Consider the following 20,055-nt stretch of genomic DNA (forward strand, 5'->3'; position numbering starts at 1 on the left):
TATGGACTGAGAATTAGAAACAGAGAGGGAGAGAGAAATGTGTGTGATGGGGGGGGGGGGTGAGAGAGAGAGAGATGGGGGGTGGGACTAAATAAAGCTGGGGAGAGATAGGAATACAGCTATCTCTAGAGAGAATAAGAAATAAAACACAAAAAGAAAGGGTACTGAATGAGAGAAAATGCGATTGCATAGAGAGGGGAAAGGAAGGGGGAGGGAATGAGAAATATTGAGGAATGGTTGGACCTACCCCTTATCGACCACCTAAATTTCTAAGAATCATGTCTGCAAAAATATTTATCAGTATAAAGAAATGATTATATTCCGCGTTTATATAGCGCTTAGCACATCAGAACGACGTCTCTAAGCGCTTTACAGATATTATATTATTACCCCGGTCATCGGATCTTGCATGCCCGCATACAATGTATGCACCTTCTCCAATCCCTGGGGAGCATTCTAACGGGAGTTCCATGACTCAATTGCTAGGCATACTACATAGGGTTTCGCATCCTACCGGGTACCAATTAACACCTGGGTGGAGAGTCGCAAATTGTGGATTGACGCCTTGCCAAAGGACGCAAGGGCATGGCTGGATTCAAACACACGACCCTCTGATTACAAGGCGAGAGTCAGAACCACTACACCACGGCGCTTCCAGTATTGTGTCGGCATGTGTTGGGATTTGTAAAAGGGGGGGGGGGGCGGGTAGATGCGCCTGACGGATAGGGCCTACTCTAGTTATAGGCAGAAAATAATAATTTCAACAGATAAATTAAATCAGACAAACAAAACTACATATAATATCCAAATCGGACAAGGAATAACAATTTAACAACATTTTGAAGGTTTACATTAAATTTCGGTGCAACAGTTCTAAGCATATCTTCATAAATATGCAATGAGCAAGCTGATGATATCATATCCTCACTTTTTCTCTTTTATTTTATGTATATGAAAGTATGCTTATTCAGATTATGTCCTAAAAGAATGAACAAATGATATATTTATTACTACAATGTGTAAGGTGATCTTTGCTCCGAGGCATACTTATACACAAATGTATGAAATTAACGAAAATATGGCATACAATACCAGATAATGGTTGTTCAAGTAATAATGTAAAAAAAATGTTTTGTAATGTCTTTTTTGCTCCTCCTCCCTCTTATTTTCTTATTGCTCCTTCTTCTTTCTCTGTACTATTATCTCTTGTTTTTTCCGTCCTCCTCCCTCTTCTTTTCTTATTTCTCCTCTTCCCCCTCCTTCCTTTTCTTCTTCTACTGTTCTTCCCCTTTCTTATATTGTTCTTCCTCCTCCTATTCTTCTTCTTCCGCCTCTACCTCTTTGCCTTCCTCCTCTTCTTCTTCCCCTCCCCTTCCTCTTCTCCTTATTATTTTTCTTCTTCTTTCCTTTATTATGTACCTGGCTTTGAGGGAGTTACTCCTTCCCAGCCTCTTCAGCATTTTCTCTCTTATACGGTGCATTCGCTATAGCTGTGCTTTCACAGTTGTCGCGTGCAGTATATTAGGTAATTTTCGCAACGGCGATGCATTGGAAAGGCCCATCAGATGACAAAGGACAGCTGGGAGGTCTTTATTGAAAAAATTGTGAACCGCGGAACAGCAGTTTCGTCCAAAGTTTCGGAGTTTACAAAAAATAGCAAATTTGTCGTTCGTCCAGAGTCCAAACTGCTGTTTGTATTCACCAATTTTCGACGTAGGCTTCCTGAAAGCCCTTTGTCATGAAGTGCATTAGATTTCCTATGTTTTTGAAAGCGTTCTCCAGAACTGCAACCAACGCAAATTACTGCTTCAGTCGGAGGCACATAGTAATAATCAATGATTTATTAGTTATTATCTCATAAACATGAACAAATATGTGAACAAATATCTTAAGGTAAAAAAGACCACCCAAACAACCGATGATGAAGCATATAACGTTGACATAATTTCGATCAAAATCGGATATAAAATATGAAAGACATTTTTTAAGTTTCACTTTATTTTCACAATTAACAGACATATGTACATAATGACATGCATGCAATTTAGATAACATCATCCACTCACTAATTTTTTTGTCGATTATTTAATGTAAAAGATCTTGGTCCTGTGAAATAATTTTTATACTTCATAAAATTTCATCAAAAGAATGAAAATACATAACACAATTTGGTTTAAAGAAATACGATGGTCGTTTATTTCTATTGCAAAAACGAGGATAGTTTGAAGCATAATAAAACACATGCTTGGCACATAATGTGGTATGTCTCGACAATAAGAAAATATTTTATCCAGTCTACATTTAAAAATATGGAATAATTGAAAATGATGTCATTGTGCACCATGATGTCATTGTGCACCAAAGTGTCATTGTGCACCATGAGCTACTTAAGACCTTAAGCATATGTTACTGATAAGACCGTACTTAAAGATGGGACCTTTAAGACCGGATGCCTTAACAAGTTTGTACTTCATGGTCATTTTAAACCAAGATTTACCGAGATGCATCGATTGTTTTCCCTTTCTCAGTGTTGGCAAGCACATGGTGCATTCATAACGGGATATTCATTTGTTAGATGCAACGCAACAATAGGGGAAATGCAAAGTTATTTGATATGTGGCGGGGGGGTCAAGACTATCTAGAAGTAGTGCCCTTTAACCTAAATTGAATACAATAGTGGTATATACCACGGAATTCCGTGATATATACTCTGTAAAACACCGTTTAAAATGTCCAGCACGTTGTTTAAGCCCGTCACTAGTACAATACTGTTTGATGTTGTTTAAAGTTTTAAACAAGTTGTTTAAACGTTTTAAAGAGATGTATAAGAAAATTGCAATATTTAAAAGTTTAAACAATTTGTTTTTAGAGTGACGGGCTTAAACAGCACGCTTAACCAAATTACTGTCTAGAATCAAATGGCCAAAACTTCCTTCTTTTATTTTCTTATTGATTTTTCTCCACCCCCTTCCCTTCTCTTCTAATTATTAGAAAAAATCATAAGGGGTTAATACCCCTGTGGTGCCGCCGCATTGCCAAACTATTGCCTTTTCCTGGGGAGGAGGGGGGGGGGTGGGTTTAGAAATTTAATCTTTCTAGCTATACAGTGTAATGGTGAGGCAACAAATCATTTCTGAATTTTTCATTTTAGACTTCCAGAATAGTGGTACAGAATTTACCAAACATATTCCACCCCTCCCCCCCCCCAAAAAAAAAAAAAACTACAAAAATTAAATAATTAAAAAATAATCAAGGCTTTTGTTTTCTCGAAAAATCTTCTAAGAAAGAATTACATCATGTGGAAAGAAATGATGATAGGCCTTCAATATTCAAATGAGGGTGAAATATGTCGAGAAAATCATTTTCATCATTCATTGTCTCTATCTTTGAGAATCATTGTCACTTGTCTAGAAGTATAGTACTTGACTGATTGAAAGTATTAACCGAAAAATTACAACATATAATAACTTTAAATTGCAAGTCAAACTCTTCAACTAAGAGTCCCCCCAAAAGGGGAAAGGGTAGATAAATATCACGTGATTCAAATAGCATGATGATAGTGCAGCCCGGGTCGAGTCCTACAGATGTAGGGGGGTCTTTTGTCGATTTACAATCATTGAATTACCATCCGAGACTAGACTCTGACATAGACTGCTGCTGTTATGTGCTACGAACGCTATTCTATTTTTGCTTCTGGGAATCGTATCTCCTATTCCACATAGTATCATGTATTCCTTTAGTAACGTCCTAAAGTGGGTCAGGTCCCGTTCAAAGGAGGGGCCGTATTCTTGGACTTTCCTCCACAGCGTCCTGTTGTAGTGACCATAGAGAATGACATCGGCCCTATTCCATTTTCTAATGTGGTCTTCATGATACTTATTCAGCACTGATGTTGCATTTCGCTGGTTCAGTGTATGGTAAAGAATATCTTCGTATTCCCAGCACATCAGTTTCTTCAAGAGGAGCAGCGATTCATCCAGGTATTCAGTAATTAGAACCAGGTCCAGGGTTTGGTCTAGGATCTCGAGTTCTCGATAGACTTCACTCTCGTTTGTATAAATGGCAGTGTTTGAACTAAGATCATACCACATACCGTTCCTCGAGTAGTACTTACACTGCCCATCTACGGTGCTGTTCCAGTAAGCCAGAGGAGAGGTGAAGAATGTTTCGATTTTTTCTGTAGCATTTTTATGAAGAATCTGCATCATCTTGGCACAGTTAAAGAAAATAAATGCCGATTCCCATTGCCTTGTAGGCTCACGTAGCACTGTGATAGCCCTGGACCCTTGTCTCATGTACTTTCTCAGGAACTCGATATTTGGTAAAAACCGAACATGTGATGACATGATGTCGAAATCCCGATAAGAATCATATTCTCCCGAGGAGATGCCGAGGGGAGGTAATAGCTCACGAACATCGCTTAGGATGGTCTGGCGAAAATGGCCATGGCTTGTATCGTTTTTGTAAAGCAAGAAGGAATCATTCCGCGAGAATCCAAACCTGTTGATCACACTAGACATGGTAGTACTCCCAGTCTTATGCGTCTTGACAAAGACAACGGAGAGGGCGGGCTTGCATTGACTCGGAAAGAAGTGGTCTTTGATCCCAGCAAAAATGTTTGCGGAGAACCTCTGGTTGGGTTGTACTTCACTGAACCGGTTGATGGTGTTAGAAGAGGATGGGAATGTTACGTAGGTGGTTGCAGGGCGGAGATCAAGGAATAAGATGGCGAATCCTACCGCTGTGCAGAGTAGCAGCAGTATCTGAAGCTGAGGAAGAAGGAAAGGAGAGAGTCACGATCATGGGGTACAGGTTCCATTAATCTAATTAGTTCAAACTACGAAATAAATCGGGCTTTTATTATCGTCTACCGGGGAAAGTACATCTTGAGGCTTCCAGAATCCCTTATTGCAATATAGGTATAAGTTATATGCATTCATATGCCCATAAAACTAATTTCTCTTACATTATTATGGTAAAAAAAGAGGAACACAGGGACCGCTAAACCCATGGGGGCTGATAGGGTTTCACCACGCCCCATTGTTTCAACAAACATGTACAGAAACATAACAATTACCATCTGATTGTGTTTTTCATAGTCATGCCCCCCTCCCTTCAGAACTGCATTCCGGCCCCAGAACCACACGGATATATTTGTTTGTTTTATTTTTCACCATGCATAACAAAAACAAATTTTAGAACAGTACCGTGAATTATGGAAAGAGATTCGTTTTACGACAAAAAAACCAAGAAATTTATTTTCCAGATCTGTATCCATACCCCAATTGAATTATTATTATTATATATTGCCTAAGTAATGAGTAAACTGTGGATTTTGCGCGTCCTAGTAGATTCAAAGTGCGTTTGGTTCCTTTCCTCATCTAAATTAAATTATCTATCAAACCCTTTTCTTCAATGAACTTAATCTTGTAACGGCCCTTTCCATATATACATATACACCCACATACATATAATGTGTATATATATATATATATATATATATATATATATATATATATATATATACAATATAATATAATATTGTTAAGTTTATAAGACGACTAGATGTACCACATTACAGTTAAATTCAAATATGGATTGTATTTTCTTATGTTTCGCAACCTGGCTATAATTGGAAAGAAAAGACAACGGATTCCCTTTCCAATATTGTCCATCGTTTATGGTGATTACGTAACCATGTTTGTTAAGAGCCTACAATATCGTAATATGAAGCTCGTGTGGCCAGGTCGATACCTCTGGAATAAAATTCGTCATCAGACATGTCAAATAGGCCTATTCGCGATAATGTAAAGGAATAAATACGTCTTCCGGAATATTTTACTGCATTCATGATTATGTTTTTTATTAGTAGACCCAATTATCAACTTTACAATGTTTACAATGGCTGCCATAAGACGATTCAAACGGTTTATTAGCTTTGAAAAAAAAGAGGCTTTTTTTAACGATTGTCTGAAATCATGCAAACAAGCGGGTACACACAGAAGAAAGATGAAGTATATATGAAATTGATACTTGACACTCAGGCTTAATGTATGTATAGTTATGCTTAAAAGTTTTTAAACCCCACCACACAATGCACTCCTTCATACCGATCGTTGAATGTAGATAACAACAATACAGTGTTCGGCGAGCTCAGAGAAACACACTTTATTTAATGGGATATTGTATCGCCTGACTAACAATTAAATATCTAAAACATGGCAGAACGTTTGAACACTTGAAAGGAAACTGGTTGAACTGGTTCTTCCTTCTAGCAGAAAATAATAATAAAAAAATACTGGTGAAGGTTTGAGGAAAATCTGTTAAAGATTAAGCCGGAAAGTTATTAGAATTATAAGTTTGGATTTGTGACGTCATAATGAGCAGATGCCCCATATGTTTTGAATATAAAATGCATGAATTTCATTTTTTTAAATGATACCTGATGACTTATTTTTTTTCTTTTTACGATCGGGTGTGAAATAATTTGTATATTGATATACAAATATACATCAGTTGAATCCTTCCGGCAGAGACTGATGGTGATGCAGGCAGCCTAAAATGCCAGCCATTGTTTTTACTTGCACCCGTGATTTTATTTTTGTTCAACTGCACCGTCCAGCACCAGACACACAAATCGCCTGTATTAATCTTCAAGTGTGAAGGGCACAGGTCTACCCTGAAGTAGAAGAAGGTACAAAATGTAGAGTAAATAACATTATTAATTTTCTGAGAAAATGATATTTCATTTATTTCATTTACCATTCGCTATATAGGAATACTGCTCGCATGTGACGTCACAAATCAAATAATTGAAATTCTAATAACTTTTTAATTCTTTGATGGATTTTCTCAAACCTTCGGCAATATTTTTTATTATTTTTTCTGCTATTTTGACGATAAACTTTTTGCTGCTTCCCCTTTAATACGTTCATTTTCTGGTGGGTTTCACTAACTTTTGAGCACCACTGTACATATAGTACCGGACATAGTAACCCCTTTGGTGGCTCATACTCGACGCTCTATGGATCATTAGACCCCTGGGGAGCGTTTCATCAATATTTTCATCCGACAAGTTGTCAGATCTGACATCTTTCCATGATTTTGATTGGCAGAGAGGCACTGTTCCTATGGTAACTGTCGGATAAAATGGGACTTGTCGGATAAAACGTCTGACAAGTCCTTTCATGAAACGCCCCCCTGATTGTCACTAGGCTCCATGGTCTAATGCCACTTCGTCCAATTGCCAACTCGTCTACTACCATTTGGTTTATCATCAGTTCGTCTACTCACCACATGGTCTACTTTCATTAAGTCTAATGCCATTCCGTCTTATAACCAGTTGGTCCAATAGCCATTTAGTCCATATACCATTTGGTCTATGTAAACTGAAGTGTTAATTGTGCAAAATGAATGAATGGGTAATCTACCAACTGGTTATTGGACGAAATTGTAATAGACAAAATGGTGATTAGACGAAGTGATGATTGGACCGAATGGTGATTAGACGAAATGTTGATGGACGGAATGGCATTAGACTAAATGAAGGTAGACCATGTAGTGAGTGGACGAATTGGCAATTTACCGGCTCCAATGGGCGGTTGTCCATTTTGAAATATACACAACAAAAAAAGTAAGTCCCCCCTAAATCAAATTGCTGTAACTTTTGAACGGAATTATTTTGAGATATGATATTCCGTAGGTGGTTTTCTACACTCATTAAGCAACTCCTGGGGAAAATAAGATTGATCGGTTGAGTCATGCATGAGTAATTAAAGCTTGAATTAAAAATGACCATTTTTGAAAGTCACAAGAGTCGTTTTTCAGATTGTGCATATACAATGTTGTCTTGAGGTGAATTTTATGGTGTTATGCTGTTTTACTATCCATCATTTAGCCACTCCACACACAATTTTGATATCATAATGTTCATGGTTGAGTGAGCACAATGTATTGCAGGGGCCGCGGAAGCGGGGGGGGGGGGGGGCTGGGCGGGGAGCTTCAGTCCCCCCCCCCCCACTTTTTTTTCCAAAAGCATGTACAAAAATGTAAAAATGACCATACGATTGTGATTTTTTGCATGGCCAGCCCCCCCCCCCCACTTTGAAAACCCTTCCCCGGCTTCTGTATTGTGACGTATCATCATAGGGGTTTATGGTAGTATCCTCTACAACTTGTTAGATCATGTTAACATTTGAAAATGTTGGTGGCTCCCCCGATTATAGGCCCCTCCCCCATTTTTAAATTCTGGACCCACCACTGATTTGTCCATAGATTAAACTGATCATGAGGAATTGTTAGAAAAAGAATACATTTATGCAGTATAAAGAGTATTCATTCCTAAGTTTTCGAATGTGCTCGCTCAACCATGAAAATGTTTAAAGTTCGGAAAGTGTGTGGTGATAGAAATGATGGATGATAAAAACAATAGCAATTTGAAACCGAATTTGCCCCCAATATTCACTTTATTACCCTTTAAAATGAGTCTGTGACATTGAAAATACCAATTTTCCCACTTTGATGCGTGCTCACTCATCCATAAATAAACAAATCGATTTCATTTTTGCACAGAATTCTGCCCATAGGTTGATAAACATTACTACCAAATGACATTGCTAAGGACAGCCGTGAAAAAAAGTTCCACTATATTGAATAAGGGGTTACTTATTCTTAAACAGGTGCACCCATAATGTACACAAGTCTATGAGAGACGAAGTCAAAATTTTAACATATATGAAATGAGGGTTTGTTTCATGGACGGTTTTTTGTTACTTCTGCCAATAGTTATTTCATGAAACTTCGTACATGGCTTCAGAGTAACACTATCCAAAAGGCGCGCACACCAAAATAACCATTCGATACGACACAGAGTGGGGCCAAGGCCTTGAACTTTCTTCTCATTTGCATAATTTTCGAATACTGTGTGCTCACTGATGCATTAAACATCGAGATTTTCATAAAAATCAAATCAAATGAACTATGCAAGGAGGTTTGTGACAGATATCCATAGTAACAAATTGCATTTTTTCCAATAACGTAAAAAAGAGCTAATCGCATTCCACATGTTCATTCAAGCGTGGATATTTAATTAAACGCGTTTGAATCACTGAAGCATGTTAATTGGTCATGAACATAATGAAAAAGTTGAGAAAAGATCATTTTCAGTTCCCAAAATGAACCAATACTTGCCTATGATATTTGAAAATCGTATTTTTTTTTTTTCAATAAATGTCAATTGAACCGTGAAACAATGAATATTGTTGAAGAAATTCTTCCAAAAATAACTGTCATCATATTCTATCATTTTTATTGATATAAATGTGTAAAAAATCCAATTAGAGCAAATTTGGACTTGTGTTTATTCAACCGTGAAATTTAGCCAAACAAGTTGTATCGTCTTTTACAAGCTTTCTGACTGTTTTTTATGATGAGAATGTAAAATTAGTTCCAATAAAATGGAATCAAAGTCATGATATTTGGCTTGTGACTTTTGAAAAGTGACATTTTTGCCTTCTGACGGTGCTCACTGAAGCGTGAAGTGAAATACGTCCATAACGTTTACTCAGAGGGTAGCTTATAAAATTACCTACACGCTCATGTAAAAATATATTAAAAACTCACATTGGTTCGGAAATTATTGATGTTTGTTTAAGGGGGGACTTACTTTTTTTGTTGTGTATACTATAGATGTAATTTTGGAACAGTATTACATTCTATAATCATAAAATACTCTTCAGCACACTTTTAATTGTGTTAAATATACACTGACAGCCTCTGCCTTCTTTTTCTTCCATATTTTACTGATGATTTTGATAATAGTGATGATTTTGATATTGATGATGATGATGATAATGATAGATGATGATGATGATGATGATGAAGATGAAGATGATGATGGTGATGATGATGATGATGAATATGATGATGATAAATATGATGATGATGATATGATGAAGATGATGATGGTGAAGATGATGATGATGATGATGATAATGATAATAATGATAACGATGGTGATGATGATGATGATGATGATGGTGATGGTGGTGACGATGATGATGACTCATGTATTCTAATTATGTATCAACGGTCGTTCAGAACTTCAGACTCTAAGCATGGGCAGCATTAATTTTGGAGGCATTTTCTATCTCTCTCATCTAGAATTGTCAATCTTAATAATTATATTAATATGTAAAATTGTGATTCATCCAGATTCATAGAAGTAACTTTAGAGTAAAAAAAATTCACGAACTAAAGACCACAAACCTTTAGGTACAATTACAGGACGACATGGGGCTACATTTTAATAAAGAAAAGAAACATATACATGTAATGCTTACACCAAACGTACCTTACTGTACCGCATGTTGCACTTTTGATTCGAAAACTCTCGGGATAGTCCTACGTAGAAACAAATCAATCATAACACTGTCTTTACCAAGCTTCTCTATGATTTATCACAAATTCATCGTCACTTGTCCATCTCTGCTCCATACAAAAGATATAAAAAGAACTTCTAGCTCAACCCGGTAAGATATCAGGGCATTCCATTCTGCATGGCGCTTTCCTTCAAGACAATCGCTGATAGCAAATATAGATCGATATCTGCTGGTTCGAACATAGCATCATGTCGAGGTACAATTATCTGGCTGGCTATCAAACGAAAAGAAGAATATTATATATGGATCGGGATCTGGACCTATTGACCAAAACCTTGGATTCACCGCGCGATTTTCCGAAATTCTATTAACGTCTGGTCTTCTCCGCACTGTCTTGGCGTTTAATGGGGATTGTAACATGTCCTCGGATCGTTATGTAATAGCATGGAGGTAAATAATGCTTTCTAAAGCTTTGGGTCTATTGTCCTCACGTTTACAGTGGTCAAGAAAACAAATCCTACGATTCTTTGACCATGATAGGCTTGAGCGATTTCACCGATTGCCTCTCGGATGGTGACGTGACGGACTTCGGATGGTGACATTAAAAAAGGTTGGCCTCAGACGTAAATAATCCTATCTGACTGATACAGGTCTGGTAAAACTGAAACACACACTTAATATAGGTTTTCCTGCCCAATTTCATCAGAGTTGCATTTAAATTAATGAAAGGACGTTCAAATTCGAAATATTTCGTCCACCCTCTGCACACATGGTTCATTTTTATTTATTCAGCGTTCAATTCCGTTCTATATCATTCCTTTGAATTTTGTAGAAATTCAATTTAGAGAGAAATTCGTTCAAATTAATAGCCCAAAGGTGTCATTTCATTTCGCGACGACGAACTGATCGTTTAATTTCGCCTAAAATACCATTTTCAATTTCATTTATCGGCACACATATTTGCACTTTAAACGTCCAAATTCAGATAACATGTTTCTGTGTTCATTTTTTTATTACTTTACACAATATTTCTTTTTCAAACTTTACCCATCTTTCTATTTTTTTCTGATCTTTTCAGTAAGAATCATTTTATTCCATTATGTTTGATAAAGACGTAATTCATGTAACACTTATAGGATGTAACACTTATAGGATATGGTTGTAAACATTTATTCTTTTAGTGAATGATGAGTCGGTGCAGGATCGGATTCAGGATTTCTCAAGGGGGGGCACATTTTCCCCGAGGAATTTGACGAGCAAAAAAAAAGGTTTTTAACCAAAGAATAAGGGTATTTCGTCCACGAAAAAAGATTAATCGTGCCTCTCAAAGGAGGGGGGGGGGGGACGAGCCGGTTGTGCCCCCCTGGATCCGCCAGTGGGTGGGTGGATGACTTATGCCAATGGAAGGTATTTTTTCTTCATCATCTTTTTCTTTTTAATTTTACATAATTACAATTATCGTTTTGGGGAAGGGATAAGAAACATGATATTGACCACAGTCTATAGTTATGAAAGTGGAACAAAAAACGAGTTGTTATTCCGATGATGGTTTATCAGATGGATGATACATGTCATTAAAATTGTAAACGTCCAATTTAGAAGTAAAACCCATTTCCATAATTATTCAAAAGAAGTAAAAAAAAAAAAACATCAATGAAAACACTGGCCATATTTTATAAGTGATTGCATATTAATTACTTTGAATTCCTAAACGTTCGCAAGGAGGGTACCGGTGCGAATTTGAAAACACTCATTCAGCTATTTTAATTTGACAGTTCTTTATCCATGTTTAAATGAGATAACCATGACATCGCGTGCCAATAGAATTAAATTGAATTAAGTATTTGGCTATTTAAATGCTGATCGCATAGGTCATTCAAATTAGTTGCAAATTTAATTATTACATCATTAAATCGGTTGAAATTTTGACGAAATTGGATCAGAAAACTTTAGTAATAATAATAATAATGATAATGATAATAATAATAATAATAACAATGATAATAATAATAACGATAATAATAATAATGATAATACTAATAATATTAATAATAATAATAATAATAATAATAACGGTATATTTACTCAGGGTAGCCACTTCAGTTCCGAAAACCGTTCTCCCAGCGGGCCCTGCTGTTATACTTTCAACGTAAAGACTGCTTTTTGGTCGGAGATTTAATTGGACCCCAAACTTACCGTCGATGACAAAACTAAATGGGGGGGGGGGGAGGGGGTCTCAAGAGGCAGCGAATGGTCCCCAGCGAATGCTTATGGACATTTCGAATTTTGGATTCGCCAACTTTGTTGACGAGTGTGGAAAACTCTTACGAATGTTTCTTTGCAATATCAAAATGTATTTGCGAACTGCTTCTAAAACGGGGGAAAATATGTTCGCAAACCTTTGAGACACATTTTTTTTGTCCAGTATGTCGATTTAAAACAGGAGGCAGGTGGTAATTTGGTCGCTACCATTGGCGAATCAAAAGGAACTTCAGCTACATTGTCTTATAATCGTTTGTAAATGCTTACTTCTCAGCAAACGGTATCAACTCTTTGGGAAAAGTAAATAGCGTAGATTCGCAAAGAAATTGTATTGTTTGCAAAAACAAATATAAAAAAGGAGAAAATAAAAGAGAGGGACAATAGTGAAATATAATTTTTGACTATTTGAGTATCATGTCAAAATCTGTCCACAGGATAGGTTCCTATAATAAACAGGACAAAACAATTGCTCACTTCGCTCACTCTCATTTTTAACAAATAACAATCATTATCCATTACAATACTGACTACCACTTATTTTTCAAATTGAGAATGATATCACCGTTTTGTTATTTTGCCTTCACACGCCAACGAAGACCTTTCTGTTCCCCACTCCAACATTATCGCAAGAATAACTCAATTGTAGCATCACTAGGACAGTATTTGAACTGAATGATGATCCTAAGCGCTGTTTGAAGACATTTAAATTTGTGAGATATTTCCTATTTTTGAGCAAGCGCCATGAGCTGAGGCGGACACCGGCGCTTTACAAGAACCCATCATCATCATCGAGTGACTTAATTAATACTCTGCCAATTTCTTTGAGGATATCATGATAAAGTGAATTGAGCGAGACAATCGTCAAATCAATAAAAATCGTTACTTACCGTGCAAATTGATTGATTTTAATTACATATACTTGGTATATGGGTCAATTATTTGGTCTTGCATTATGTGCAGAATGGGGCTCTGGCTAGCATCATCACTGATCAAATGGCATTTGAATAACAAAGCCCGGCATTGTGATATTGACATTGCATAACGCTTTTGTCAGTAAGTAAATAATGTAAAGTGTACAAATGCACAATGTGTTGAAATGATTCATCTTCACGTCAATAGAGATGACATGTAGGCCTATGACGTATATATAATTCGTCAATTTGTGTCCACGGGACTTTCCCCTTCCACGACACATTCACGAACATATTAAATGTATTGTCGAATGCCCTTTATGACAATGAACATTCAAGAAGTCTTTATCGAAAATTGGTGAAAGAAAACAGCAGTTTCGCCCTGGACTGTGGACAAACGACCTAATTATTTTCCATTTTTCGTCAGCTCCGAAACTCTATATAAGGACGAAACTGCTGTTCCGGTTCACCGATTTTCGACAAAGACCTCCCAGCTGCTCTGTGTCATTTGACGGCGTTTTCAGTACCTTGACTGTGGTCTTAAATCTGTCCCCGTTGCATTTGCGAAAACTCGATTTTATAGACATATAGGCTAAGATATCTTACCACAAACGCCAATATATCAAGCTTGTGTAAGGTTGAGAATTATAAGTTCAGCTCAGGGGTAGAAAATAATATAAGTTCTAAGTTGTAGCTGAAATCAATTAATCATCAAACCAAAAGGGAAATAAGTGAAACTAGAAGAAGACGCAGAATGAATCGAACAGAAACCGAAGAAGTCTGGTAGTGCATTGATTTCACTGCAAAACTCTGGTGTTGATTTAACACCAGCCCGGAATCTATGTATGTCCACACCAGAGAAGAGTTAAACACCAGGTTCGTTTTGGTCTAATACCAGATAGGTGTTTATACAACACCAATTAGTATCAAAACAGCATCGGTTTGATTCCAAACTGGTGTTGTTTCAATACTTCTCTGGTGTGGACATATATAGATTCCGGGCTGGTGTTAAATCAACACCGGAGTTTTTGCAGTGTTGATCATTAGGCTACTTTGCCTCAGCTAAACCTGGGACCATATAATAATTTACATATATTCAAATCAAGTAGAGTCACCAACCAAAATCAAATGAATGAAAGGATCGAACTAAAATGTAAGAACCCAATTTATAAGAATAATGAATGAGGTGAAGATGAAGAGGATGCCTGTTTTGCTCTTATTCAGAGTTTATTTGACTATGCTAACCGTACCCTGCTTGGTTTAGTGGCATATTAAAACGAACTCGATAAAACGAAGTTGAAAATTATACAGAATAATATTGTTAGATTCATTAACTGTTCTGGTCCCAGAACCCATGTTGTCTGCACCGAACTCTCAGGAGCAGGTTTCCTTAAAGTCAACAAAAGATCAAAACAGCTTATTTTGCACCACGTGCATAAAATCTATCACAATAGATCGAATCATTACATTGGATCAAACTTTAATCTAGTTACCGAATTACATAACTACCGAATAACATAACCATTTCAACTTTTTCTTACCAGAAAGGGTAGGTAGTATTGGTAACTCCTTTCTTTTATTACAATGCAATAAAACATTGGAATTCCCTTCACAATGATATAAAAGGAATAGGAAACTTTTCCCATTTTAAGAGGAAATTGAAAGAATATCTTTCACTTGAGAGTCAAAGAGAAGATGCAAATGATATGTTATACGGTTGTTTTAGCCTGAATACTGACCACGTTCTTTTCTCTTCTCTACCAGGTATTATCATTTATTTTACATAGTTTGATTGAAGTTTCGATATGTCCTTTCTTCTATTCTTTCCTTTTCTTTTCTCTCTTCCTTCTATTCTCCTCTTCGTGTTGTTATTGTTGTCGCTGTTTTTGCTGTTCTTCTCCTTATTCTTTTTCTTCCGTAATTCTCCTTCTCCTCCTCCACCCCTTTCTATTCCTCCTCCTTCTTCTCCTTCTTTTCTTCTTCTCCTTTGTTACATTCTTGTATATTATCTCTATATCTTATTTATTGGTAATAGTAAATTCTGATTTTTTTCCTTCATTTTTTTAAAATATGTAAATAGTATAATTTTACCATTTTATTATCTCAATTCTATATGTCGAGGACCCCACTGGAAATAAGCTCTCGAACTTTCGTGGGTCATCCTGTGCAAGCCTGTTGTTTTTAATGCTACTGTATATATGTTATGGTGACTTGGCAAATAAAATCATTCAATCAATGTAATAATGGAAAAAAGAGTCAGGTGAGGAATGGAATGAGTGGAACACCCGAAGAGAGAATAGAGAAGGAATAAAGATGACAAAAGAGAATCAGAGGAATGGCATTCAGAGTAGAATGAATGAATGGATAGAGGGTGGCAGGAGGAGAGAAGGGAAGAGTGGGAGAGAAGGAGATAGAGAGAGATCAGAAAGAGAGCAAGAAAGACAGAGCATAAAGAAGGGGAGAGGGTGCATACAGTGAGAGACTTTTGGGGAATTGAGAGCGGGAATGAGTGTGTGTGTGTGTGTAAGAGCGGGATGGATGGAGAAGGAAGAGAGAATGGGAAATTGTGTGGGGTTGGGTGTGTGTGTTAGAGGGAGAGAAAGAGAGAGAGAGAGAGAGAGAGGGGGGGCGTTGAAAGAGAAAGGAAAATAATAATAATGGCCCGAATTCACAAAGGTCGACTAAAGTTATACCGGGGTTAAATTTAGTCGGGGGTTAACTAATACCGGGGTATAAATTTAGTCCACCGCGCTATTCACAAACGGTGGACTAACTAATCCATGGACTAACTTTAGCACCCGGTGCTAAATTTAACCCACGGCTGAGTTATACCCCGGTGCTAACTTTAGTCCATGGATTAAATTGACGTCAAATGACGCGTTTTATACCCCGGGTATAACTTTAGTCGACCTTTGTGAATTCGGGCCAATATGTCCATTTATATAGCGCCGTATGCGCATAACTCAACTGCGCTTTGCTACGTGCTATCATATTATGCATGTCGAAGCTGAGCCGCCATATCGTCGCTAAATCGTTAAGGTATAAATCCTACCGAGTCCCCATTTACCTCACCTAGGTCGAGTGCAGCACAATGTGGGTAATTCCTTAATGAAGGAAAACACTCCATGGCTGCTATTCGAACCCACGTCCCTCTGCTTGAAAGCGGAGAGTCGTAACCACTACAGACCACAACGCCCCCACATATCACGACGCCCCAGGAAAAGAGTGAAAATCAAGTTGTGTAGAGTGGTGGCAAGTGTGCGCATATGGTTAGCAAACTATAATTATGCTCATGTTTGTCCGAAAAAGTAGAATAAATTCACTTGTTTGTGTATATGAGGCCTTAAACACACGTTCCCACTTACACGATTATTGATATTGCGAGTCTACGATTGTCAAATTACAAGACTGTGTGGGTGGATGTGTTATTTTCACAGATATATATTCGTTTAAGGACGTTCCACAGTTAAAGTGAAATCCATGTCATTTTCACCAAACTTTGCACATAGATACTTTAGAACCTTAATATTCGAAATATGCAAAAATTAACATAGGTCCATGTACTTGATTTTTTGCTATAGAGCTTCAAAGTTCACCCAAATTGATGTTCTTAAGAATTGCGCATTCAAAAGAATTAGGCATTTTTAGACCGCCCAAGATTACTACAATGAGTTTAAACCTCCATTACTCATTCAAAATACATGAAAAAGTCATCAAATTTCGCAAGAGAGTTAATAATTGTATCGTTAGAATGGAGAATCTATTAATAGTGCTATTTGTTTGCAATTTTAAGTTTAACAGCACTGTCAGTTCTTAAAAATGGCGTAAAAGATAACAAAATCCCAATCTAAAAAATGTAAAATTTCAGTAACAAACTACAAACGTACAATAAATGCTGCACTTTATTCAAAATCCATGTCATTTTCACCAAAATTTGCAGAGTTGTAGAGGAAGGTATACCTAAGAGGTACAAACATTAAAAAAATAGGGGTTCATGTGCTTGTTTTTAAACTATCAGCATTTTTATTAGAGCAAATGTGCTTTTTAAAACACCAAAAATGGGCCGAATGCTTAGTATCTATGTGAAGAAAAAACCAAAACCACTCTACCATTTATTCAAACTCGGGCTAATATTCGTGATTCTTGGCAGCACTGCAAAGTAAAGTATTTTGAAATTGTAGAGAATATTTTTTTGAATGGTCCATGGAATAATTCAATTTTTTAGCTTCATGAAATAACGCATCGGATCTGCAGTTAAAGTGCAGAAGATGAGAAAAATCAGCTCATACCCGCAGCTAATTAATCACCTGTTCATCCATTGTGACGTCAGCGCGCAGAGCGTAAACTATGCGCAGATCATAATGCGAACAAATATAACTGTGGAACGTCCTTAAGAGCTATCAAACAACCAAGAAAGATAAACAAACAGTCCTTTTTAAGACTACATACATGATGTTTACCGTATAAAAACCTCCATTAGATATTTATCAATCAGACTTTCGTGAATGAGAAGGGGATTTGAAGGGGTGACCTTTCCATGATTTGTTTCAGGTGGTAAAACAAGGAGACGAGAAGAGAGATAAAAAATATAGGGAAGAAGAAGAGGGATGGGATGAGAAAGATCTCTGAGTTGTGTAAAAAAAAAAAAAAAAAAAAAAAAGCAAAATAGCGATCGCGACGGGGACGGATTCTACAACAGAGAAAATCTAGTGAAAATACGCGTCAAATCACAATGAACAGCTGAAAAGTCTTTGTCGAAAATTGGTGAACCGGGACAGCTGTCGTCGTAAGATTCGGAGCTGACGAAAAATTGCTAATATTTCACTGCAAAAACGCCGGTGTTAATTTAACACCAGCCTGGTATCTAAATCAGTCCACACAAGAGAAGCGTTGAAACAACACCAGTTAAGAATGAAACTAAAATTGGTTTAACACAAATTGGTGTTCTTTAAATGCATAATTGTTATTAGCCTAACGCTTAACCGGTGTTAATTGTTTCGACACCTCTCTGGTGTGGACCGATATAGATACCAAGCTGGTATTAAATATTAACACCGGCCTTTTTGCAGTGTTCGTTTGGCAAGAGTCCAGGACGAAACTGCTGATTTGATTCACCGATTTTCGACAAAGCCTGCCATTTGTCATGAACGACTATTGACAATAGATTTTCTTTGTTGTGGAATCCGTCTTAGTCGCTATTGCAAAAACTCCCTGATACTTCCATTAGTCAATTGAACAAAAAAAAATAGAATGACGTAATAATTGCATCAATTCATGTCACAAGATACAGATATGACCTATATGTATTTACATGTCAAACACTTCAAATAAGTTTATAGCAAAAACAACAATAAAATATATACGGCAAAAACAATTTCAGCTACAGTTTTAGATTTCTGAGGTATCGTTGACTGATTGAAAATGATATTTCGTATCAACAGGCAATTCAAAAACTCTTATGAAAGTGATTCTTTATTAACAGGAAACTGTTGTATTCACTTAATTATTTTTCAGTTTCAATTCAAAGTGAAGGGGGAAATAAGTAATTATCAGGAAATATGGTATTCAAGACTGTCTATATAGCTCTTTGAAAACAGATCAATGCAAAGTATAATAATGACGAAAGTATACTGCCCTTTTCCTTATTAAATTAAAGGGTTAATTTTCAAAACAAGACTGAATAAATAAAAAGAAGATTAAATTGATGAGAAATAGAATAGAAAAAAATGTAATTTCAAAACGATCCGAGTTTCAAGAAATTTTTTTTATTTATCCAAATACAACAGTCAATAGAGTAATTGTGATGCTAACAGGATGCAAATGATAAACGACAGCGAATATTTGAATGATCAATCATCTCAAGATGATCTTACATCAAAATCAGTATTAATTTCTACACAACACAAAATATCATTCATAGTCTATGTGATAACTACACAGAAATTAAAGTCAGCTGGGAGTCATTTTTAGCTGCCCTGATTACAGTCTTTATTATGAACACGATTTTGACCAGATTACGTCATCATTTCGGCACCATCAGTTTAAATCTGGTTAGAGTCAAACTTGAAACAACTGAAGATAAATATGCACTCTAAAAACAGAGAGTAAAACTTTACCCAATATTGGGGTAAATGCATGTTTGCTGGGTAAATTTCAAGACAACATTGCGTAAAATTTACAAAATATTTGGTATCTTTTTATCCAACAAATATGCATGTTCCCATTTTACCCAATATTGGCTAAACTTTTTTAGAGTGTGTTGAAAGGAACCGGATGCTTTATAAAGCTGTTCATGATAAAGTTAATCGCAACGCACAGATGCCAGATTTTCTTCCAACTGAGATACACATTCAAAGTTCAAAAATGTCTTTTAACGATGAGGGATTGAATTTTCTGTATCCATAATTGGTTCTTATAATATTTAGCTTCGCATTGAGAAGCTTAAATAAAAAAAACCATCCCCAATTATTGGATATTAAATCTAGCTGAATAAAACAAAATCG

General features: G+C 36.5%; 1 protein-coding gene across 1 annotated transcript; it reads right to left on the bottom strand.

Annotated features, from left to right (window-relative positions):
* Nucleotides 1-1,826: 1,826 nt before the first annotated feature.
* Nucleotides 1,827-11,356, bottom strand: LOC129266437 (galactose-3-O-sulfotransferase 2-like). The gene is made up of 2 exons (XM_054904290.2): nt 10,352-11,356; nt 1,827-4,769 (listed from the first exon to the last, which is right to left on the bottom strand). Exons 1-2 carry the CDS (start codon nt 10,364-10,366, stop codon nt 3,579-3,581), a joined length of 1,206 nt encoding a protein of 401 aa, XP_054760265.2. The 5' UTR covers nt 10,367-11,356; the 3' UTR covers nt 1,827-3,578.
* Nucleotides 11,357-20,055: the final 8,699 nt, after the last annotated feature.

This window comes from Lytechinus pictus, chromosome 8 (assembly GCF_037042905.1).
Source record: "Lytechinus pictus isolate F3 Inbred chromosome 8, Lp3.0, whole genome shotgun sequence".
Lineage (NCBI taxonomy): Eukaryota > Metazoa > Echinodermata > Echinoidea > Temnopleuroida > Toxopneustidae > Lytechinus > Lytechinus pictus.